This window comes from Lissotriton helveticus, chromosome 2_1 (assembly GCF_964261635.1).
Source record: "Lissotriton helveticus chromosome 2_1, aLisHel1.1, whole genome shotgun sequence".
Taxonomy (NCBI): domain Eukaryota; kingdom Metazoa; phylum Chordata; class Amphibia; order Caudata; family Salamandridae; genus Lissotriton; species Lissotriton helveticus.
The window spans coordinates 68,495,849-68,521,161 of NC_136059.1; the positions used below are offsets into that span (position 1 = coordinate 68,495,849).

At 44.3% G+C, this 25,313-nt stretch overlaps 1 protein-coding gene across 1 annotated transcript in view; it reads left to right on the forward strand.

Annotated features, from left to right (window-relative positions):
• Positions 1–288: 288 nt before the first annotated feature.
• LOC144819216 (uncharacterized) overlaps positions 289–25,313 on the forward strand; it is a 66,067-nt gene continuing 41,042 nt past the window's right edge. Inside the window, exon 1 of the mRNA XM_078677185.1 lies at positions 289–376. Within this exon, the coding sequence (XP_078533311.1) occupies positions 364–376 (13 nt within the window). The 5' untranslated portion in view covers positions 289–363. The remainder of the gene's footprint in view (positions 377–25,313) is intronic.

Sequence of the window (25,313 nt, forward strand, 5' to 3'; positions counted from 1 at the left end):
TGTTTTTTTAATCTTTGCCACATTTTGTTACCATGCCCTGATTTACTAATTTTCAGACCCATTCAAGGTGCAGTGGAAAGGGCTGTGAGCGCCACCCAGTGGCGGAAGCTTATAGTCCACAGTAATTTGGCTCATGTTAGGATCTAACCACATGCGTCTGCCCCAGGGCTGTGGGCTGTTCAGCTCATGTTATTGACATTTTTAATATATGGATTATTTGAACAGGCTCAGATAATTCTTGTTAAATACTGCCTCCCCGGTCTTATCGGCACCTTTCCTCCTCCGGTGCCTCCTCTCGGTGACTGCCGTGCGCCTGCCTGGAAAAAAAGGTCTGAGAAAGAAGCCTGCCAGCTCCACAGCAACATGGCAAGACAAGGTAAACCGATACATTCACCATCTCTTTTCTGATTTTTACTTCTTTTTCATGAAGCCTTGCAAATTAAAGTTCACATTGTGTTGTTGTATACTGCTTCATTATCCAATCGGTGCACAAAAACTAACCAAAACATTGGCTAATAAACACCGGTTTTCCTAGGTCGTTGCATGTTTTACTGATCGATTCCCCCTTACTAACCCTAATAGAAAAAGTTTCCAAGATTTATCGAAATCTGGCATTTTTACTCTTGCTGATCTGCACGGACGTTTGTGCAAAACTCAGTGGGGCAGATTTACAAGAAGGTGCTGCAGCGTGGCACCACAAGCCCTTTGGTTGCGCCACTCTCCGGCACTTTCAGAGCACAGGAATGCAACATATTTACAAGGATATTTCGCATTCCTGTGCTCTCTCCTGCAGTGGTGCACAAACAGCTGCAACGCACCGGCGCAGGCACCCTTGCACCGTGGTGCAAAGATGTCTGCGCCATGGGAGATTGTTTTTCTGCAGGAAGGCAAGCCTTCATGCACGAAAACAATCACTACAGGCATTTTCCTCTTTCAATGAGTGCTGTATAATGCACCACGCTTTTAAAGAGAAAAAAAACAAGGAGAAATTAAAACATTTCTCCTCGTTGCGCCTCCCTATACCTCCCCTGGGGAAACGTAGCATACTGACGCATTTACAGGCTTTTGATTCCTCATAAATCTGGAAATGTGTCTGGTTCCATGGGTGTTGCGTGGGAACACCCACAGCAACACCCATGGATTGCCCCTTTCACGCAAAGTGCTGCGTTTAAAGGGGCCGTATTTACAAGGACAGGAAAAGCAACGCAGGGTGGCTTTTCCTGTCCTTGTAAATATGTGGCAGGGAAATGTCCTGAAAGTGCGTCACAAAAAGTGACGTACTGGTGGCGCAGGGGGCTTATAAATCTGCCCCTTGTTTTCTAGTGAAACGTATTTAGTGCACTCAAAATGTGTATGTCGCTGACACCTACGACCACAACCCGGATGTCCAAGGCCCATATTCAGGAGCAACCACGAGCGAGAGTCAGACTCCCGCAGTGTGGTCAAACCACGACGGAGCCCTTTCATCCAATGAAAGATCAAAGCACAGCAGGGCAGTTACATGCACAAGAGAAAGCATGTGGTCATTTCAAAATGCTGCAACATAGGTAAATACAGCAGTGATTCGAGATCCAAATTCTCCAATACAACTGCTAATAGCTGCAAAGTTTTGTGTTCATATATGTGTGACATTTTCATACTTTTAGTGCTGTGCTGGCACTTATGAGTGACACTTCAGGACCTTATGCGTGACACTGAGTGGCACATTTTAGCCAGTAGAACAAACAAGTAATTTAATTATCTGAAATGACCCCGTCTGCAGAATGTAATGACAAACCCTCGCATTTCTGCAGGTAGCGCTAAAACTAGGGGAGAATCCGTCAGTGGTGTTTCCTTCACCACTCTACCTACTCATATTTTAGAAGCAGCTTATGTTTCTCTGTATAGAAAACATCTTAAAACGTGGCTCTTCTCTCAGTGGACTTCGCCTGTAGTGCTTCTCTTGTCTCTGTTGGGATTGTTGTCTTCTTGGTAAGCGTTTTGACACCTTTGGGTTCACTGCGCTTTATATATTTGTTTTCATTTAATTTAATCAGTCATTGCTGCTGCCCATTTTATGAGGTGGGGAAATGCGGGGGAAGCACAAAATATATATATATATATATATATATATATATAAATATGTATATAAATATATATATATATATGCATGCAAAAAAGAAGGAGAGAACTCTGGGTAGTTCTCAAGTTTAGGTGGAAAGCAGCTCCTGTTAGAGCACTCTCAACACCAGCGACACTCTAGATCTGCTCACCTCAAATGTCTGTTTTTCTACAAAGTCTTTAAGCATAGGATTAGTACAGTGCCATTCATGCCGAGATAGAAAAGGACAAAGTCTTATGCCATTTCTATATATATATTTATATATATACACACACTTACCTTCTGCTCCCGCACTGCGCCTCTGCTCCCGGCACTGCAGCTCCTATGAGCACAGGCTCCCAGCTCACCTCGCGATCAGAGCGCTTCTCTCATGCTATTACTCCCAGTATGAGAGAACCTCAGGGATTGGGCGGAGCGGGACAGTTTCAGGTTCCAGCAAGGAATGGGAGCCGGTGCGCCTGAGCCCAGTGGTGTAACGAAAGTTGAGGGGCCCCTCTGCAAGGTACACGGAGGGACCGCCGCTCTGGATTTAATCTAGAGCTCTGAGTACTGTGCTGAGGGTGCCCCCTGCAGTTAGGGAGCCCCCCGCACCGCGGGGGTGCGGGCCTGTGTTACGCCCTTGCCTGAGCCCTGCAGATATCTCCAATGAATAGCCTGGAGATATCCAAGAGCACATGTCGGTTTGGCCAGCCGCAGACGGCCAACCAACCGACATGAGCACTTTCACTGCCCACCACTCCTCCTCCCCCTGCTGGTGTCTCTGCGACCTGGCTCTCTCTGCCCCAGAGTCTCAAACTCAGCAAATTCGGCCAAGTCAATAAAAAATAAAATGATAAGAAAAGTGTTTTATTATAATTTTATTTTTGATTTTCTGCCTTTAATAGTGGGGCGAAGCTCCCCCGCTTTGTTGGAGGAGCCGCCCCGGCATTTCATACTATCCCGATGGTGATGGAAACTCCACTGGTGGATTTTCTCCAGGAGTTAGTACTTCTTCCAGAAGTCATATGAGTCTCCAATGCCACTCGCCTCTGAATCAGGCTGGGCTGCAAGGGAACCGAGATACTGCTTCGTAAAGAATAGCCACTCCACTGCTCTCGATTCCTTCTTTCTGACACATATTCTTCTCGATTTGTTGCCTTTCTCTTCTCCATTTCGTTTTCTACCTTAATTCCTTTTATCCTTTTATCTCTCTGTTATATCACTCTCTCTTATCTCATCCTACCTTTCCTCTCTTTATGACCCCTCTCTTGAGACTTCTCCTTCCACCTACAATCTCACTCCATCTCTTCTTCTCTAATTTTACTTTCCATTGTCTCCTTTGTCTTCTTTTCACTCTACTTTCTCTCCCCTCCTCTTCTCATCTTTTCTATTCAGCCTCCTTCTCTCCTGTTCCTCCTGTGATATCCCTCAATCTCCTTCTTTTGTCTCTCATCACTGCCCTCTTTTAGTTCCTGAAAAGACTAATAACTCAGGCTCCCTAAGGTTAAACTTTAATCCACCAGGAATGATAAGTATCTGGATAATAAAACCTGTGATTAGTGGGAAACGTGAAACTAGAAGTTGGACAAGGTAAAGTGCCAATGTGACCCTGTAATGGCTTCAAGTGTCAGGTCAAGAACATTCACATTTCCAAGGTAAGTACCCATTGAGTGTTCTCATAGCACTATAATCTACACAATATAATTCTCATTATTCAAACTACAACGTTTTTATGTTTGCATGCACCCAGATAAACTATATTTAAACATTCCCAATAAAGGTTGATTTAAAAAAAGGCCACATCACACTGACAATCCAAACTGTGATATAAAGTGCATTATGAAGAGACCCCTTCCTTCACAAAAACAACCCTCACGCCATCCCTGGGGTACCATAGGGTTTTGACGCATTTCCAGATTTACATTTCGTTGTAAATCTGAGAATGTACCAAAAAACATGGGCGCTGAGTGGGAATACCCACCGCAACGCCCATGGCATGCTTCCCCGGGGCAGTGTGAGGCAGCGCAGCGGCTTGCACTGCGTTGCCTTACACCATATCTGCAAAGCCATGAAAAGCTGTACAGTGTGGCTTTCCTTCGCCTCGTAGATATGGGTCCGCAGTGTGCGCCGCCGGACCGTCAATAAATGTGTGGTTCCAGCAGCTCACTGGGCTTGTAAATTAGCCTCTAATGGCCTCATTTACTATGCTGTGGAGTAGGGCAGCACCGCAAGCCTTCCTGCTGCGCCACCGTACATCAAAAGAAAAGGGCAGCAATGCACAGTATCTACGAGATACGGAGCGTTCCTGTCCTCTTCCACAGCACCGGTACCCAAATGACTGCCATGTGCCAACGCAGCTACCCTTGCACCATGGTGCAAGCGTGTGTACTATGAAATCAGGATTTTTTTTGGGGGGAGGGGGTACCTTCCCTCACAAAACAACCCTTATTCCACCCCTGGGGAGAAGTAAGCTTTTGACACATTCCCAGGCTTGCAGCTTGTTGTAAATCTGAGAATGCATCTAAACCCATGGGTGTTACATGGGAACACTCACCGTAACGCCCATTGCACGCCTCCCCGTCACACAACATATCTATGCAGCCATGCAGACACTCACGGTGGCTTTACTTGGTCTCGTAGATATAGGAAAACCCCGTGCACCGCTAGAACGTCATAAAAAGTGCCGTTCCCGCAGCGCACTGGGCTTCTAAATAAGCCCCTCAGTGTTCCTGGGTGCTACAACGATACACAACGTGCCTCTCGCTTGTATTGCAAACCAGGCAGCTTTTTTTTCAAACATCCTGTGATTCTGGGCAAATTTCGATCTCCCACACCTAAAAATTAAGGTTTCCGTCTGTAATGCAACTTATGCTCGTATAAAGTGCTCTGATACCTTCGGTTGTGTTTGCGCTATATAAAACTACAACAACAAAAAAATCACTCTGGAGAAAAGATTGCAAAAAAAAAAGCTCTCTAGAGAAAGGATTGGGGATCAGAAACCCATCCTGAATTCGGCATGCCATACATTTCTCTGTCTCCGATCCCAAGTAAATGTAAAAGAAAGGCTATTAGCATTAGTCCCGGCAAGGCTAAGATCAGCAAGGCGCTTTACCGTGGGCACTAGGGATTCCAGAATTCGAAGCACCCACCACACGAGCACGAAGGATCCCCCTTTACAAAACACATAGGGCTTACTTACGTTGTAATGGTATGCGTTGTAAAGGTATCTGCGTTGTAAAAACATACGTTGTAAATGTATGCGTTGTAATAGTTTTTGCGTTGTAAAAGTTTCGTTGTAATGGTAGTGCGTTGTAAAAGTTGCGTTGTAAACGTTGTTTCCCGACAGCCCCATAATATGTGGAAAGTATTTGAAGTGCATTAGAAAACTGTGGGAACTATGATCCCAGTGTAATGTCACTGGGGCCAGAGACACAAAATATTCTGCAACTGTTTTGTCGCTCTTTCATCTTCAGACAAAATATACAGCATACCTAAATATAAAAATAAATGTTAAAATAATATGTGGGTAAATGTATTATTTTAGGCTCTGCAAGCTGGCTTTGGTAATGGAATCACTGCAGATGTCTGTGTGTGTAACCAGACAGCCACACAACTGAATCTTGGTTTGGGCGTGCTAGTATGGTGATCTGTCTTTATAGCGCTACTCTGTCCCTGCCAGCGACTGAAAGCACTGTGAATATGCAAGATTCTGTATATATTACTCACAGTATAATAAAAGCTGCTGCAAAATCTGCAGAGATTATGAGGCAGATTTACTCACTGTAGCCAAGCGAGCACCCAAAGTTGTGCAGCGTTGCTTGAAAATTAGAAACAGCACAACATCTAATAAATTATGGTGAACATCGCCATATCTACAAAGATTTGGGGGTATATTATCAATGATTTGCGATAATTATCGCAAAGCGCACTTACGCTGTTTTTTTCTCAACGGCTATCGCTGGATTTCCTCGCCATGATAGCGCGGTAATATCAACGCATATCACAAAGGCAATAGGAAATCCAGCAATAGCGTGTAAAACCAGCAATAGCGTGAGAATTCCAGCGATAAATTAACTGCGCTATCGGAAAGCTTGCTAATAGGCAAGAGTGTACTTAACCTAACAATCCACCTCCCATTGACAAGATGGTTGTCAAGTTTTTTTCAGGTATTAAATTCCAGCGATAAGCGCTGTTAGTGTGACTTTTCTTATTGCTTCTGGGGCATTGATAATAGAGGGAAGTTGTATTTACGACTGTTTCAATGGAGTTTGAGTCAAGAACCCCTACTTTGCATGTCAATAGCGATATATATCGCTGACATGCAAAGCGAAAAGGAAAATGGCTAATATTGACGGCAAACAAGTGCTAAAGCTTGTTTGCGAGTCCTTGTTAAGAGTGCGTTCTAAAAATCGCCGCTTGATCACCGGGAAGTGCCGCTAAACTAGCGAAAACTCGCTTGATAATATGCCCCTTGGTGCATTTTTTTCTCTCCTTGTGTTTCCACACTTTACGGTAACATGAGCCAATACACACACTTGCCCTTGTGCAAGCTTGTGTGTATTCTGGCAAGCATAGGTTTTGCACAAGCAAGGACTCATCCAGTGCAAAATAGTGTGCTGAGAAATAGTTTAACAGTTTTCACCACTTTGTATGTGTGCTGTGAGGTGCAGCATGCATGTAAAGTGGGAAGAAACAAACATTTCACCAAGTCAAAGCAAGCCTCAAAGTTATGTTCTTCTGCATAAAGCCCTGTCCATATAATGTTAATATGTCCTTTTCGTTACAAACAATGGGTGGATGCATAGGAACACCCATCTACCACCTATGTTACACCTCCTTGATGCAATGCAGCACTGCTCTACCTGTGTTACTTTAGGCCTACTGTCCAGTGCAAATAAAGTTCTGCACTAGAAAGTAACTCCCAAATCAATAGTTTTTATCGGTTTGCATCACTTTTGTGACGCCAACCCAGTGCACACAGTAAATCTGCCTAATGTGTTTAAGATAAAAAACAAGTGTGTTAAAAATATTTATTTTTAGCAATAAACAATCGGACTGGGCCCTGCATAAACCATTTTTAATAAGTTTCCCTTAGAAGGATGCACCCAAGAACGCAGCTGATAATACCCTTACATTACATCTCAGAAACAATAAACCTTTGTCACCATGATGCCTCAAATGACTCCATCAATTAAAGCCACATACTGGCTCCTAAAGACCCTTTAGAATGGCCGATTACCCAACTGCGCACGTGTGCATTTCTTTCAGGTTGCCAGCACCATGGCAAGTAGATTTGTTTCTTCTTTTGCTGCATGGCTCTCACGTTGCTTCACAGAACAGGAGACCCCCCACTCCTTTGCTTTCAGATAGAGGCACCTGAAGGTGGTATGTGTTCTGCAATAGTGGTGGGTGTGTTGTTATACAAAAACAAGTTTGGAAATTTATTGCAAAAATTATATAAGATTGGGAAAGAGGTCCCCAATAGGTTCCACCCACTTCAACCAATGAGTCAACCAACATCCATTTACTGGCAGAGGAGGAGTTGTTTGATTTCATGCTTCTCATGGCTCATGGTGTTGCACTCTCTCTGTCTACTCAGCCTGCCTACAAGATGCTCATAAAAGGCATGGGCCCTTACTGGAATCTGAAGAACAGAATTCCCATGTGGAAACTCTTTCCACACAATTATTTAAGTTCCTGCTCCCATATTTACTGGGTGCAGGAACAACACATCCAACAGGAAAATGCAGCAGCTACAAGCACTGTCAGAAAAGGATGCATTGCAATGAGGGCCCTTTTTATGCCTTCTTCCCAAACCTCAGACAAGGCACAGGATGCTCCCCTGCCAGCCAACATTCTCCAACTCTTCCTTCACCCTTCTCACCCCCTTTGTCTACCCCTGCCTTAAACAGATGGCTCCACACTTTCACCACAACACCCTGCAGGCTTTTACCACTAGCTAGAGGCAGTTGGTAAATGTGTGCATTAAACCCAACTGACAAAGGAGATAGAATGTGCAATACTTATAGATGAATTTGGGTCCTAATAGTAGTTTCCTATTCTGTGGGGGTTAACTTGCATGATATGGGTGGGTTGTTACCGCCCAAAACTGGTAATTACTGACGCAGAGTTTGCAAACCATAGTACATTCCAACTTGTAATTTGGACTATGTTGGGCTACTTGAATTGCCTGGGGATAGATCATCAGTGTTAAAAGGCCTAGTTATCACTTCACACCACATCTAAAAATGCATGGTAGGATAATCCATCACATGTTAACTTCAACAAAAAGACAGAGAATGCAAGATTCAATCATAGCTTGCGTGTAGTGTTTCAGTATATTTAGTCGGTGCCCTCAGGCACTTTACGCATGGCAGGTGGTAAATGTGAGAAGAAATTGATAAAAAATGAGTAGTTGTGGCTTTTTTCTTTGGAGATGGCGCTTTCTCATCTGAGGAATTCCTCAGGTGACGGGTGCCTGAGCTATAGGTAAACTGGGAGATAGCTAAGCTATGTGAATCCTCAACATATCATTTATGTCTAATAAGAGGCAGACCTCTACCACCTAAAGAACACACCTCCATGAGCAGTTTCTCAAGCTACATGGTAAGACAGATGTAGACTTTGCTTTAACGTATGGTCTGTGCATTTTTTCTCCAGGATGGTGCCAGAGCACCAGCACTCCTCAAGTGCAGGCTTGGCATAGCTGGGTACTGCCTCTTTAAACTAATGTAGCTTGGCAGCAAAATGCTTGTGAAACCCTATTCTGCTGCCAACCTAAGCCTGGGTCCTTTAAAAGCAGCATAACTTTGATATTCGGTGTAATATGTTACCAGATCCTAACCGCTGCACAATTAAAACACTACTTTGCGCACTGCTTGTTTCTGTGTTACCATAAAAAACTGGTAGCCTTATGGTCTACCTGATTTACCTCTTGTGGGCCATTCAAGGTTGTCTTTTCTTACAAACAAACACAAGGAGATGATGGACGGAGCGCTGAAACTTTTCAGACATTCATCCCCAGTCACAGATCTGGGTCGAATCCATCATCATTTCTTAGCTCACTTTGCCACGTCAGTTCAGACCCAGCTATATGCAAATCAGTCTTGACCCTGTGCCTCCTTTTAATGCAGCATAACTTTGATATTCGGTGTAATATGTTACCAGAACCAAACCGCTGCACAATTAAAACACTACTTTGCGCACTGCTTGTTTCTGTGTTACCATAAAAAACTGGTAGCCATATGGTCTACCTGATTTACTTCTTGTGGGCCATTCAAGGTTGTCTTTTCTTCCAAACAAACACAAGGAGATGATGGACAGAGCGCTGAAACTTTTCAGACATTCCCCCCCAGTCACAGATCTGGGTCGAATCCATCATCGTTTCTTAGCTCACTTTGCCACGTCAGTTCAGACCCAGCTATATGCAAATCAGTCTTGACCCTGTGCCACATAGGAACAGTCCAGCCCGAACTGCCACGCCAGTTCTTCCCTGAACCGGAAACAAGCATCCTGGGACTGGTTTCTGGATAAAACCCCTAATCAGCCAGGCTAGCTTGAATCCAGTGGTAAAGTGAGCAAGGGACCCACATCTGGGCATACCCTACCAACTTAGAGCGAACAAAGCAAACACAAGGAGATGATGGACGGAGAGCTGAAACTTCTCAGACACTCACCCCCAGTCACAAATCTGGGTTCAATCCATCATCATTCTTTAGCTCACTTCGCCACCCAATTGCATCCCCAGCCTTATGCAAATCAGTCTGACCCTGTGCCTCATGGGAACAGTCCAGCCCAAACTGTCAAGCCAGGTCTTCCCTGAACCGGAAAAAAGTATCCTGGAACCGGTTTCTGGGTAAGGCAGGGCTGATTGCTATAATTAATATATACTTTATGGACAACCATTATAGAGAATATGAATATGGTCAATCTTTTCAAAAGAATTTTGGAGAACTTTGTAATAAATGTTACATTTTATGATGCTCATTGCCTCTGAACAATATTGATGGTTAGTGAGTTTCATACTTTGCACTAGGGCTTCAGAACAAAATTAGAACATTAGTTTAAGTGGCCAGGATTTCTGTTTCTGTTGGAATTACCTCTGTTGGACGTTACCCATCTGCCAAACTTTCTTTATGTTCTGGAGCTCGAAGGAAGACATTGAAAATTGGCAAAAAGGGTTGAAATATCTTTGCCAAAATTGGCTCTAAAGTGTTCTGGTTGAAATTTATGAAAGATGCTTTTAGGTTGTTTTACTCAGGCCCCTTTTTTATAAACCTCTTTCTGTAGCCTATAAACATTTCCAAATCCACCAATACAATTTTGTTATAATCGGACCACATTTGATCATCAATATATTTAAAATGCACAATTTACCTTTCTATTTTCTTGCATTGGCTCCAAGGATAGCCCCGCCCCATTGCTTCAAATGTTTGCCCCGCCTCCATTGGTTGACATGTTGGCCCCTCCGAAGTTCAGGTCTAGTTGCGCCCCTGTATCTACTAGTACAGTATATTAATGTAAGGCAGAAACAATACGCCGTAAATATGGTCTGCAGGGATTCACCGGGCACAGGCATTGAGGATAAAAAACAAAGCTTCCTACCCAGGCTTTCTAGAGATGCCGGGAATTGCCACCCAGGAACCTGTACACATACAAAATTGCACCAACCAGGGTAGCACCTTCATTATGTCCGCACTCCCCTAATCCTCCCAGACTCACCCTGTGATATTTGCCACATGGCGCCACCTGACAAAACCGAGGTGTCAGGAGATCCGATGGGTAACCTGGCAGAAAAGCAAAATAGGAAGCTTTTTGCCCCATGATGCTTTAAAGCCTCCGAGGTGTCTGTGGATGATCTGAATGCGGGCGCTTGAAGTTGAGCTGCCTTCTGACAACTGGCTGAAGCGGGCAAGTAACTACCCCTCCCTCCCTGCCTTCAAGATTACTTGTGCATGTTGGCAAATGGGAGTTTGGTCCAGAAACCCCTGAGTTCTCCAGGGCCCATGTATTGATAGTTTACCTATAGAGCTGAAGGAAGCAAAACAAGCATTTGTAAATGCATTAGGTCTTGCCTTGTGATTATTATTGAGCTGCTTTTGTTGTAAGTTGTAGCTTGCTGAGTAGTTGCACAATTTACGTTACTGAAAGTCTGTGAAGGTGTTATATCTTGTTTATGTACAAAAAGGCAATATATTGTGCTGGTTCTAGTGGTATGGTGTGGGTAATTAATGGTAATATTTTGAAAAACAAAACTGAAGAAGGAATTCATTAAATTATTTAATGTAATAGCAATATTATGTGTTTAGAGAAGTTAGTTAAATATAGCATTATGTGGTGTTTAGAGGAATTCTAACATCTTTTGGCCTAGTTCCTGCAAGATTAACTGCACTTGTGGTTACCTGTTTAGAAATAAAATATAGCAATATTGGGTATTTAGTGGGGTGCCTGAAACTTTTGGTCCACTGGAAAAAATCATAAGTTACAGGGATGTTATAGTGAGGTAACAGAATCTTTAAAAAAAAATTACTTCTAACTATAATGTCCCTGAAAACCTAATTTTTTTATATGAATTTAGAAGTTTAAAAACAATATATATATATATATATATATATATATATATATATATATATATATATATATATATTTCCTAACTGTAACCTGTAATCTTTGAAAGTGTGAGTGGCTGTGTAGGTTGGTGAGTGGGTTTGTGAGTGGCTGTATAGGTCTGTGACTGGGTGTGTGAGCGGTTTTGTGGGTGTAAGTGGCTGAATGGGGCTGTGAGTGGCCGTGTAAGTGGCTGTATGTGGATGTGTGGGTATCTGAGAGGGTCTATGAGTTGGTGCATGAGTGTCTACGTTGGTGTCTGAGTGAGTACGCAAGTGTCTGTGTGGGTGTCTGAGTGGGTGCCTGAGTGAGTGTCTAAGTTGGTGTCTGAGTGAGTACGCAAGTGTCTGTGTGGGTGTCTGAGTGGGTGCCTGAGTGAGTGTCTAAGTTGGTCTGTGAGTGGGTGTGAGAGTGTCAGAGTCGGTTTGTGAGTGCCTCCATGAATATGTGAGTCATTGTAAGTGAGTGCATGGGTGTTTGATTGAGTCTGTGAGTGGGTGCGCGAGTGAGTCTCTCAGTGGGAGTGGGTGTGGGAGTCTCAGAGTGGGTTGAGGAGTTGATGCATGAGTCTCTTATTAGGTCTGTGTGTGGGTGTGACAGAGGTTGAGTGGGTATGTGAGTGAGTGCACGAGTGCCTAAGTGGGGTTTTGAGTAGGTGTGAGAGTGTCAGAGTGGGTCTTTCAGTGTGTGCGAGAGTGTCTGAGTAGGTCTGTGAGTGGGTGTGAGAGAGGTTGAGTGGGTATGTGAGTGAGTACATGTGTGTTGAGCGGGGTTTTGATTAGGTGTTAGAGTGTCCGAGTGGGTCTATGAGTGGGGGTATGAGTGTCTGAGTGGGTCTTTCAGTGTGTGCGAGAGTGTCTGAGTAGGTCTGTGAGTGGGTGTGAGAGAGGTTGAGTGGGTATGTGAGTGAGTACATGTGTGTTGAGCGGGGTTTTGAGTAGGTGCGAGAGTGTCCGAGTGGGTCTATGAGTGGGGGTTTGAGTGTCTGAGTGGGTCTTTCAGTGTGTGCGAGAGTGTCTGAGTAGGTCTGTGAGTGGGTGTGAGAGAGGTTGAGTGGGTATGTGAGTGAGTACATGTGTGTTGAGCGGGGTTTTGATTAGGTGTTAGAGTGTCCGAGTGGGTCTATGAGTGGGGGTTTGAGTGTCTGAGTGGGTCTTTCAGTGTGTGCGAGAGTGTCTGAGTAGGTCTGTGAGTGGGTGTGAGAGAGGTTGAGTGGGTATGTGAGTGAGTACATGTGTGTTGAGCGGGGTTTTGATTAGGTGTTAGAGTGTCCGAGTGGGTCTATGAGTGGGGGTATGAGTGTCTGAGTGGGTCTTTCAGTGTGTGCGAGAGTGTCTGAGTAGGTCTGTGAGTGGGTGTGTGAGTGTCTGAGTGTGTCTATGAGTGGGTGTATCAGTGTCTGAGTGGGCCTATACGTGGGAATGTGAGTGCCTGAGTGTATGAGTGGGTGTCTGTGTTGGTGTATCAGTATCTGTGTGAGCGACTAGGCCACAGGGAATCACACCTGCCCCTTTATCAAACAAGAGTCCGCAATTTAGCACAAAAATCTACTCAAGTGGAGTGATTTCTCCTGGTTAATTTTTAACAGCCACCTCATTGGGTAAATGTCCAGTGCGTAATATATCCATTTAATGGGCCACAAGGAAATGTCTCTAGTGACATTGTGTGCATTTCAGCAATGCAATTTCGGCACCAAGAACCCCATTCCCATGGCCTGACCACATCTTTCTGGGTGCCCTGGCCCCATCCAGGACACTCAGTTTGCATATTAGGGACCGCGGGGAAAGCTTACAGGCCCCGTGGTCCGAGCTGGCTCCCCACCTCCTGAGGGACCTGGCACTGCTCTTGCACACAGCGAGCTTCTCTAAATGCAGCTCTCTGCATGTAGAAGCAATGCTTTAGAATTGAAAACTCCACTTCCAGAGAGCTGGAGCATTTTAACAGCTCCCATTTTCTGGAAGTGGAGTGCTTGCTTCTGCCTGGTGGGAGCTGTCAGTGCTCCCGCCAAACAAAAGCAACCTGTTATCTCCCATGGTTGGGCACCTTGTGAAATAGCAGGAGCCGGCCTTGAGGGGGCGGTCCCAAGAGCTATTACTGGCACCAGGAGGGTGGCGGCACGCCCCACCTCCTTTAATTGGCACAGGACGGCCCCGGTGAGGTGATGGCCCCCCAGTTTCTGAAGTTATTTGGGCCGGGGAGTCCTTGCGGCCTGCACTAGATGTATTTGAGACCTGGGTAGGGGGTGGTCCTGGGGGCTTCAAACAGTCCCAGGAGGGGTTTCCATGCAGCCACCCTCCATCAATTAAATAAAGCCCTAAGGAGGTGGGTAAGACTGATTGCAATCTTGACTTCACTATCTCTTTATGATTCCACTGCTGTTTTGCCCTGATTGAGAATTATGGGGTACCCCGTGTGCACCAACTCTGAAAGGATGCTATGTCTGACTGGCAAATTCAAGAATGGAACCTGTGGTGTTGGATTTACCAGCCAGAAACTCTGCAAGCTGTCTGTTTGCACAGAGTTCTTTTTTGTGTGGCAATAGCTGGTAGTATACATTATGTGCAAGTACAGAACATGGAAATGACATTCAAAAACAGGACAAGTACAATTTTCAGCTGCCACTGCCATCTAGATCCATAATACAAAATATAAGTGTTGCTTGTGTAGCCTTCTGGACACATTATTCACTGCAGAAAGCTTGCTTCTACTTCTTTGGCATCCATGTCTGAAGTTATAATTAATTCCTATCCTTGGTCAATAATAGTTGTCCTTACTAGGAAACCAGGCTTTCTTCAAACATGGCCGCTGCGTGAATCAGAAAGGTGACATTTAGAGCTAGTTGTTGCACAAGAAGATGTCATAAAAGAAAAGATGAGTGGAGGTGCATAGGGTATTTGGTTCACAAACTAGTAATCATGTGGGAGCTAGGATATGTCAGCCCGTTACCCAAAATATCAAGGCAGTATCTTCACCCCCTGGGCAGCGGACAACAATAATAACAATAATCAATCAATCAGGATTTATAAAGCACAGCAAATCACCCATGAAGGTCTCAAGGCTCTGGAGTTGCTAGTGAAAAATGAGACAAAAGCATGAGAAAGCACTCAGAACAACAGGGAAGAGGAAGGAAAAAGCAGTACAATGCGAAACAAAAGCAAGAGAAAGTCCTCAGAAACACAGGGACAGAGGAAGGAGAAACAGTAAAAATGAAAAGAGGAAAAAGCATCAGAAAAGTTGGGAGGAATCAGAGTGGTGCAGCAGCACAGGAGATCTTGGCCTGGGACAGATTGCAAAACATTAAACGTCATGTCCATAACTTCTGTCAAAAACACAGATGTGACAATCTAGTCGCTAGATGTGGCCGAGCACCAAGGTTCGGCCTGAGTCCATGGGAAGAGCAGAGGTGGAGGAAGTGGTCCAGTGCCACTTATGCATAAGGCAAAGACAAAATGATGCGACATGGCTATTCTTGAGGAATACATGTCACATCAATGACCATTGGACATATGTAATGAAATGATTGAGGGACATTACATGTAGATTACCCTCATTTTAATACACGGCAAGCTATTGGCCCAATTACAAGTTGTGCGGAGTAAAATTCCTTTGTGCCACTCTGCTCTGCCCAATTATAATACAATTAGTGCTCCATATCTGGGTTTAACAGGTGCGGCAACATTGGGCCCCATTTCAACAGCTGGAAATGTCTGCCCCTCAAATAGCCTTAGGGATTGGACTGAAGCACATTTCCCTAACCTCCATTCCCTCCACACCCTGACTCAAGGCACAGGGGAGCATTTAATGCACCTTCCAGTCAGGCAACGATTTCCCCTTGTATCCCCTTATTGTTCTGTCTCTCTCGCTCCACCCCATGTAGGGTAATATGTGCTAGGGAATGTCGGAGTGCGGAGCTGCACCAAATTTGGCAGCGCTGTGCTATGACATATGCCTTATATACAACAATACAGCGCACCCCTGTGTTTTCCCTAGCGCTGGCTCTAATATTAGATGCCTAGCGCCAACTCAAGCACCCTCGCACAATAGTGCCTGCATTGAGGGCATGATTGTTTATTTGCATGTAGGTGTTCCTTCCTGCACATAAACAATCAATAATGGCGTTTTGCTCTTTCTATGTTTGCTACAGAATGCAGCTCACATAGAAAAAGCAATAAAGAGGAGAAAGGAGAAATAAAAGTATTTCTCCTCATGTCACTATTCTAACACCAGCTCTTGCATGGCATTAGTTTTTAGCACGGCCTCAGATTTAAGCATCTTTGTAAATCTGGGGCAGATCAAAAACCAATGGGTGTTGCGGCGGAACGCCCACAGCATCACCCATTGCAGGCCCCTTTCATGCAGATATCTACGTGACAGGGTACCATATTTACAACGTGGCTTTAAGTCACAAAAAGTGGCTTAAAGTCATTTTGTAAATATGGAGCAGGGCAATGCACCACAGGATTTTTGTTAAAAGTGACCCCTTGTAAAAATGCCCCATAGGATCCCAGCAGACATTTACCATCTGCCCAGAATAGGTTGCATAATTCTGTGTTGAATTCCAATAAATATGGAAGTTCCCCGAAATGTCCCTGTCTGCACTGTTATTCCATATTCCTTGGGTCAGTTGCAAGAATTGTGTGCAGAGATTCTGAACAGTGTTAATAATTCCAGCCAACTGAACCCCTGCATACAATTTCTCAATACTCACAATCGATGCCTGTGTTATATTTGGTAAATACCATATTCTACTTCCCATCGGGGAACTAGATATACGGGGGTATGTGCAGCCTGTGAAGATGAGAATCATAGCATAATGGAAAGCAGATCCCTTTCCTATTAGTCCCCAAAAGGCTTCATCTTCCATTCTAAGGTGCACATTTTAATACATGTCCTTGGATATAGCACCTATGCGAGTGGTTCCCACCTGTGGTCCGGGGACCTCTGGGGGTCCGCAAAGCCTCCTCAGGGGTCCACGACTACTTAGAAAATTGAATATTAACAGATTAATAAAGTGCATATAAATAAAGAAGCTAAATGCACAATTACATTTTTTTTAATTACTGCAAATGTGAATGGATTCAAAATTAGAGGCTAAAAATGTAATTAGTATCCTCAAATTGATTTGTGGGAGCATCTCTAAAGTTGCTACTGTGGCATCACTAAAGAATGCACTACAACTTGCACGTGACACAGCTCAGAAGGATGCAGAACAGCCCTTTCTAAACCGTGGACCACCACCTGCAAGAAAATATAAGAGAAAGAAATCTATACAAATCACTGCTGACATTTGTTTGTCAGACACAACAAGAACTCACTCAGCAGGAATCCCTTCCCATGTCATGACCACTACAGCGGCCATGATTTAACCAACATGGCAGGTCACGCAAGAACTTGCAGCCTGCCCACCTCGGTTCCTGTGGCAATTGTAGCTCCCACACATGCAAGTACAAGAACAGAAGAGGACATAACTGCTACAGCAATAGCTGCAGCTGCTATGACCCAACAAGCCCTCGTAGCAGAACGCAGAATTCTATTGACAGGCACTAGAGCCCTTACATTTTCAGTTATACCAGCTTTTCTTCCACCACCATCTGCACATAAAACCATGGAGCAATGGGATGATTAGGAAGAAGAGGCTACATCAATGTCAGACCATAGCCTGATCCATCTGTCTGCATCCCACAAGCAGAGGAAGAGGCTTAACCCCCACAGCATCACACACAGAACCTAGAACACTTTTCTTTTCCTACAGGATCACAGCTTTGGAACCTGAGCATGTGCACTTATTAATCAGCTCCTGGGAGGGCATGGAGATCATTTTGGAGATGGGAAATGATCTACATACTCTGTCCTACAACATTGGACAGTTGGTCACAGCCAGCAAAGAGAATTTAGGTATGCTATGTGCCACTGGATCCAAATGTGCGGCTACATGCACTCTTCCCAAAGGCAATATGATGGACTTGGTGGAACACAGACCATTTTGATGGGCCCGACGCTGTGTGATTTATAGAGAGTGATCTTGGACATGTCTAGAGATGCAGTGGCTATAAAGTCAAGTGGTGACTTAAAAATACATGAAACATAGGAATGAATGGCAATTACCGAATCAGTAAATACCGATTCGGTAAGAGGGGGAAAACATTGAAGGGTGGCAGGGTGTCACTTTGACACCCTGTTGCACCCCTCAATTGTTTATGGGTGCACATGTTGTAGACATACAAGGAAAGAAAAGACGGCTAAAAAAGAGCAGCCTGCTCCCTCTCATGCACTTCAAAGAGCTGGCTCTGCTCCTTCCACCTGTGCCACATAATCCATTCAAAGAGGCTTCTTCAGGTAAAATCTGCCTGTTGACGAGACACTCTCTGCCTACGACCTCGGTCTCCACCAGATCAGGCATGCTGTCGATGGTCTCTACAAAGTTGATGGTCAGGACGACGATGACCATGGCGTCATCAAAGACAGAAGTGGTGATGTCATCATTGGCGGTAGATGTAAGTCCATCTACGTTGATGAGAACTTCCCCATCGAAGGTCCTGCTCGGCCTCGCACCTTAGTCGATCATTTCCACTCAGACATCGCAGTCAGTACTACCCTCGATGGTAACATCTACAATCCCGTCGATGGTGTCATCAACAAAGGGGAAAGACTTTGCTATTCTAAAGGTGATCCCATCTCTTTTACAGGATGTCTCTACAATCTCACCATAGAGTTTTTTATATGATTTTCAGGCTACTACACTGCGCTCCACCCAAGCCATTCCCATAGTGGATTACCTGTGGCAAGAGGGCCTCAAGCTAATGAAAATGCCAGCCTCCGTCCCTGCTGTTATCCTAAAATTGGATAAGAAATACAGGCCACAGATAAGGCAATTCGGAGAGCCACGGCACGAAAAGAATTAATATATGAATTCAATGAGCAAGTGGGGCATCAATTGGCGGTGCGATTGCGACAACAGGTCAATGCTAATCTAATAAGGGAGATTATTGACCCAGTGGAAGGCCAGTTAAAAGACCCAGAGTTGATTAAGCAAGCATTTTGGAGGTTTTATAATGAATTATACACGGATAACGGCAAGGAAGACGTCATAGCAATAGAAAGGTACTTAGAGAATTGTGAAGTCGTAAAGCTTGAGGTAAATACGCAGCTGGCTCTAGAGGAAACTCAGAACATGGAAGAGGTATTGACCGCGGTCAAGAGCCTCCCTAAAGGAAAGGCAACAGGTCTGGATAGCATACCTTCAGAGTTTTATGGCACATTTATAGACGAAATTAAACACAAATTTAGGGATTTGATTATTCATATTTTTTCCGGGGGGAACCTCCCAGTTCCTGGTCTTGGGCCAAAATTGTGATTTTTGCTAAAAAGGGGAAACCCCCAGAACATTTAGGATCATATCGCCCTATAACCCTTATAAATGCGGATTCTAAAATATACACCAAAATCTTGGCAAACCGAATTGCACCTATAATACACAAAGTGATAGTCAACAGTCAGCATGGTTTTGTCCCTGGAAGGTCAACGATAAATCATATCCAGAGGGTTATTACACTTTTTGACAGAACAGAAACTACAGGAGACCCTCCTGGCCCTGATCCTTTTGGATGCAGAGAAGGCCTTTGATAGGGTCTCCTGGCAGTTTCTTTGGAAAGCAATGGCAATGATGGGATTTCAAACGAAATGTATTCAGGCGATACAAAAGATGTATAATAATCATAGGGCTGTTGTATCTGTCAATGGAAGCCTAATTAAGGAAATTGCCGTCTCCAGGGGAACTCGCCAGGGGTGCCCTTGCTCGCCATTGCTCTTTGCAATATATATAGATTCCTTTATTCGCTATTTGGAGAAAAACAATCATATAACCCCCATTATATCACAGGGGTACCCGACAAAAACATTAGCATATGCTGATGGTATTGCTATAGTTACCACAGATCCCACAGTAGCAATGCTGACCATTGAGGCCGAGGCCAGGAAATTTGGGCTGGTTTCTGGTTACGCGTTAAATCAGGAAAAGACACAAATTGTCCTAAATCAAAAAATTGTAATGGATGATCCTAGGGTGGTGAAGGGAGCGACATACCTGGGTGTCACAATTTCTTCAAAGTTAGAGGAAGTTGTGGACATAAATCTTAAGCCAATGCTGAATACGATACAAAAGGATCTACGACGGTTAGACAACCTCCACCTGTCCCTTTTTGGAAGAGCAAATGCAATTAAACTGGTGTACTTTCCCAAAATATTATATTTATTCAGAGCAGTTTGTCTAGAGTTTTCTAATCAGTGGTTTACAGTAATGGAACATACTTTTTCTGGATTTATATGGTCATACGCTCAACCCCAACGGGCATATAGATATCTTACCCTTCCTAAGGACAGAGGTGGGTTGGCACTTCCCAACTTAGAGATATTACTGGTCATGTGTATTACTCTACAGTAAGGAATTATTGCAAGAGGGGAACAAAACAGAGGTACATACCGCTTCAATCTTTCAGCTATTGGTGGGGAATTCCTGTTATGGCTATTTTTGGAGACACATACACAACAGTTACGACAAAAAGGTCAAATTCAAGACTCTTTATAGTTGTTTTAAGGTTTGGAAGGCTGTAAAAAAAAGTATTAGGAATAGGACGATTCTCATATTACACTCCGGTACTAAATAACCCAATTCTTCCACCAACAATCTTTAAAGATAACTGCGTTAATAAATGGTATAATTTGGGAATAACACAATTAGGGGATTTTTATACTAACCAGGGGATTAAATCTTTTGATGCTCTAAAGGGAGAATTTGGTTTAGACTGGCGGGATTTTTTTAAATATCTCCAAATTAGGGATTTCTTAATTCACAAATCTGGAGCAAGGACACTCGGGGAAGAATCTACTGTAGTAGAGACAATTATACATTCTAAGAAACATACAATCGGTGGAGTTTATATGTCATTGCTGGATAGGTTACCTGACGATCTAGATAAAACGGCAACGAGGTGGCAAAGTAAACTCAAGATCTCTAAAGAAGGATTCTTATATTCTTATCAGCTAGCTCAAACCATCCTTATTTCTACCAAACTCCAGGCACAATTTTACAAAACCTGTTTTTTTATTTACTATACACCCGATAAGATCGCAAAATGGGGAACCGGTAAGGGGACCTGCTGCCCGAGATGCAACCTATCTAAAGCAGACTGCATCCATATCTTTGCCTCTTGCCCGGTGTTAATACCTTTGATACAAAATATAGAGAGGTTCTTAACTTTGGTTCTTCATAGAAAGGTCGCCTTGTCACCAGAGGTAATGGTACTTGGGGTGGAATATTCAGATAATCTTGAGAGCGGTCACGAGTTGATATTTGTTGCTATGGCTGTTTGGAGGCTATGTCTAGCCTCGGCTTGGCTAGACCCGCTACCGCCCACTTTTCAACAGTGGCTAGCCAGGCTTTTAGCTGTGCATAATATCGAGATAGCAATATATAAGCGGAAAGGTAGACGGCGATGCGAAAGGGGCATGAAAATCTGGACTCCTCTCACACACTGGCGAGATCTACAAAACTGATTTATTATCAATGTTGTAATGTATTTAAGTTATTGCTTTAATTGTTTTTTCGTGATGCTTGGAAAATATTTTGTAAATTCTCTATACTGTATACTGAAATATGACAAACACAACGTCAAATTCATGATGTTAATGTACAGAATGTATACCTGTCCGGGGGGAGGGGAATAAATACGTTAAAATCAATAAAAACATTTTTTTTAAAAAGAAATACAGGTCACATGAAGATTCTCCTGTGTGCCTTATTGGTCATCCTGCCTCACCATGTGCAGCCCCATTGGACAAGGAAGGGTGCAGGTTGGATAATATTGGCAAAAGATTCTCTGCTCTGGCAGCAACCACCATCAGGGCCTTCAACGCCATGGCTATCCATTGGAGATATGACCTGCAAATGTGGTCTGACATCTCACCCTTGTTGGAATATCTTTCAGAGGATGAGAAGAAAGAGGCAAAGGACGTTCAATTAGAAGGAGAGAGAGCCTCTTCTTAGATTATTCATGTGGCACTTAACATTTCATCTACTGCCTTTAGGCAAATGGCGGGGGCAGCCGTGTTTAGGCAGCAGGGATGGCTTAGAGCAACATCATTCCACCCTGAGATTCAGGCTAAGGTGCAGGATATGCCATTTAGCTGTGAATACCTTTTTGGCAAGCACATATATGAGGTACTGCAGTCGATAAAGTCGGACAGGGACACGGCCAAGTCCCTAACTAATTTACAATAGAAGAAATGTTCTTTCCAGGGAAGAGGTAGAGGTCAGAATTATCTCTCTCTACCTCATCTCAGGCAACGTTGTCAACCCTACTACCAGCATGGGTTTCGGCCTCAACATTCTATGCAGTCTTTTCATCGACGCCAGCGTATACTAGAGGACCAGTTCGCAGGCGCCCCACGTCCAGAGGGAAATCTCAGAATGCAAACAGAAGACAATGAGGATTCACAGGCCCCTGTCACAGTAGTCCCACTACAATTGGCCCCAACTTGCTACAAATTCTTTGCTCAATGGAATATCATTTCTTACGACAATTGGGTGTTAGACGTATTCCATCACGATCACATCCTGGAATTTCTTCAATAGTCTCCAAATTTTCCTCCAAAAAAGACTGCACATTGTCATCTTGCAGTTCTCAAAAGAGAAATCAGTATGCTCCTCTCCAAACAAGCAATCAAGGAGGTGCCTTACAGTGAACACAATCTGGGCTTCTGCTCTCATTTTTTGTAATCAAGAAAAAGACTGGAAAATGGAGGCAACTTATGGACCTCAGGTTGTTGAACAAGTTCATGAAAAGTCAACCTTTCAGGATGTTGTCACTTCAGGAGATTTTACTACTCATGGATACGGGAGATTATATGATCTCTCTCAATCTTCTGGATACATACTTTCACATTCCCAAACACCCCAAGCATTGGCGCTTTCTCTGGGTTGAGGTGGCAGGGTGCCATTAACAATTCAAGGTGCTACCTTTCTGGCTAAAGTCAGCACCCACAGTTTTCACCAAGTGCTTAGCTCCAGTGGCGGATTTTCTCCGGCTATCCAGTCACCAGGTATTTCCCTACCTGGACTATTGGTTGGTCAAGGCCCGATCCTTCCTGGGTGCCAGAAAATCTACAAAGGCCTGTCTTCTGCATTTTCGCTCCTTAGGCCTCAATCTCAGCAGGTAAAAGTCCCCTGTCATTTCCTCCAGGTCACTGGTGTTTCTGGGAACGATCCTGGATACCCACCGTTCAAAAGCATTTCCCAGAGAAGAAAGGATTTTGCGTCCACAAAGGATAGCGAAGACCCTCTCCTCAAAAAAGAGCATTTCTGTAAGGACTTACAAATCAATGCTGGGGTTGATGTCATCCTGCATCTCGTTGATTCCACACTGCCGCTTACGAATGAGATCTCTCCAGGAGCAATTCGAAGCACAGTGGATTCAACCTTGAGGCTCCTTCGACATCATTGTTTCAGTCACACCGGAAATGACCTTAGCAATGTCCTGGTGGGCGATCGGGGATGATCTATCTCAAGGTCGGTCCTTCCTCTCAGCGAAGCTGGATATGGTATTGCAGTCAGACTCTTCTATGGAGGGATGGGGAGTTCACCTTCAGGAATTACAGGTCCTGGGGAAGTGGTCAGACCAAGAAACATTGTGTCACATAAATCTGTTAGAATTGAAGGCAGTATTTCTGGGCCTCCAATCTTTTCTGCCAAGGATCAAGGGATCTTCGATATTCTTCCGTACGGACAACACCACCACCATGTTCTACCTACTGAAACAAGGTGGGACGAGGTCTCATACTCTCTAAATCCTAACGCAGTACATCTGGAAATGGCTAATAGCCCACAACGTATCGATGCAAGTACAACACGTACAAGGAATCCAAAATGAATGGGATGATTCCCTCAGCAGGGACACCAAGCAATGTCACGAGTGGGAGCTAAATGGGACTCAGCAACAAAGAATATTTCAGTGTTGGGGGTTGCAAACCGTAGATATATTCGTTACATCACTCAACAAAAAATGCAAGTTTTACGACAGCAGATTTCCTCAAAAAAGGCTCTCTGGGGAACGCCTTCAACTTTTCCTGGGAAGGAATATTTGCTCACGCATTCCCTCCGTTTCCGCTCATTCCAACAGTTCTGCAGAAACCCAAGCAGGAGCACCACCACATTCTCCTCATTACCCCGGCATGGGCATGGCAGTACTGAACACCAAGCTGTATCGTTTATCAGAGTCTTCGCCAATCAGCCACCGGAGCATCTGCTTTCCATGAACCAAGGCCAAGTGGTTCATCCACAGATTCACACACTTCAATTGTCAGCTTGGCTCCACACTACATGGAATTTGGAGCTTTAGCACTCGCTGACGAATGTTAATCCATACTTCATAGAGCCTGAGCTCCTTCCTTTCAAACTCAAGTGCTACTCTGCTAAATAGAAGCGTTTCTGCCTATGGTGTGTTGAACATTCTTGTCACCCTCTCTCTTCTCCTCCAGAGGACATTTTACTGTATGTTTTGTATCTCACCAAGGCTGGCCTTTCCCATTGGTCAATTAGGGTACACCTGGCAGCAATTTCCAGATACAGGCAACGTTCTGGCCACTTGTCCTTGAGGTCCAACATGCTGGGGAAGACATTTATGAAGGGCTTCTTCAGGGTCTACCCACCGATAAGACCTCCTCCAGTTCTCTGGCAGCTGAACATTGTCTTTGTCTGGATACATGGCGGAAGGCAGATATAACGGTTGGACAAGCGGCCCTGTGATTACTATTTGCATATGCTATGCCTTTTTTCGCTAAGGTCTATTCTTTTTCCTATAGTACTGTTTTGCGGTTGTCTCTTATTCTACATTTACATTGTCTGCCTTTGATTATTATTCTCAGTTTTGGGTAGCATGGTAGGATGGATTTCCTTTTCCCGCTTTCTTTGTTACTTGCAAACTGCTTACTATTCTTATTCAAGCATTTGAATCTATAACAAATACAATAATGGAGAAAAAACAAGTTACTTGCATGTAAACTGTGGGCATCCACCTTTAATTTGGCACCCCCTCCACCCAGGGCACAACAACCTTTGCAGATAAGGGGAGCTTGCTCTCAGTATTTCCTCCCTCCCTGGGGAGGGGCAGAAAGCTGTGGCCCATCCAGGCATTGGACCATGCTCCCACCCCAGCATGAGCCCAACATCAGATTGGGATGTTTACACCGAACCTGCCCCTGGTGTGGAAGAAGGTGCACTAAACAACAGAGGAAGACATAAACAAATAGAATGAGTATGGTCTGCCCACCGAGCATTGGCTTATGCCCCCACCCCAATATGGGGCCTCAAGTCTTTCTGGCCCCAGTAGAGGGTAGATTGGGAGGTTCATTATCCATTTACACCTCCCTGGGAGTCAAAAAGCCCCATGGACACCAGGGTAAGAGGTAAAATCAAGGGTAGAGGAGGGAGGTCCACCCAAGCACTGGCAGTGTCCCTCCCCAAAAAAGGGTCCAACAATGTTTTGCCTTCCCAGGCTTTACCTCTAATCTGAACCCTGGAGAGGGGCCAAAAGGCCCACTAGATACAAGGCAAAAAAGATCAGAAAAAGGTAGG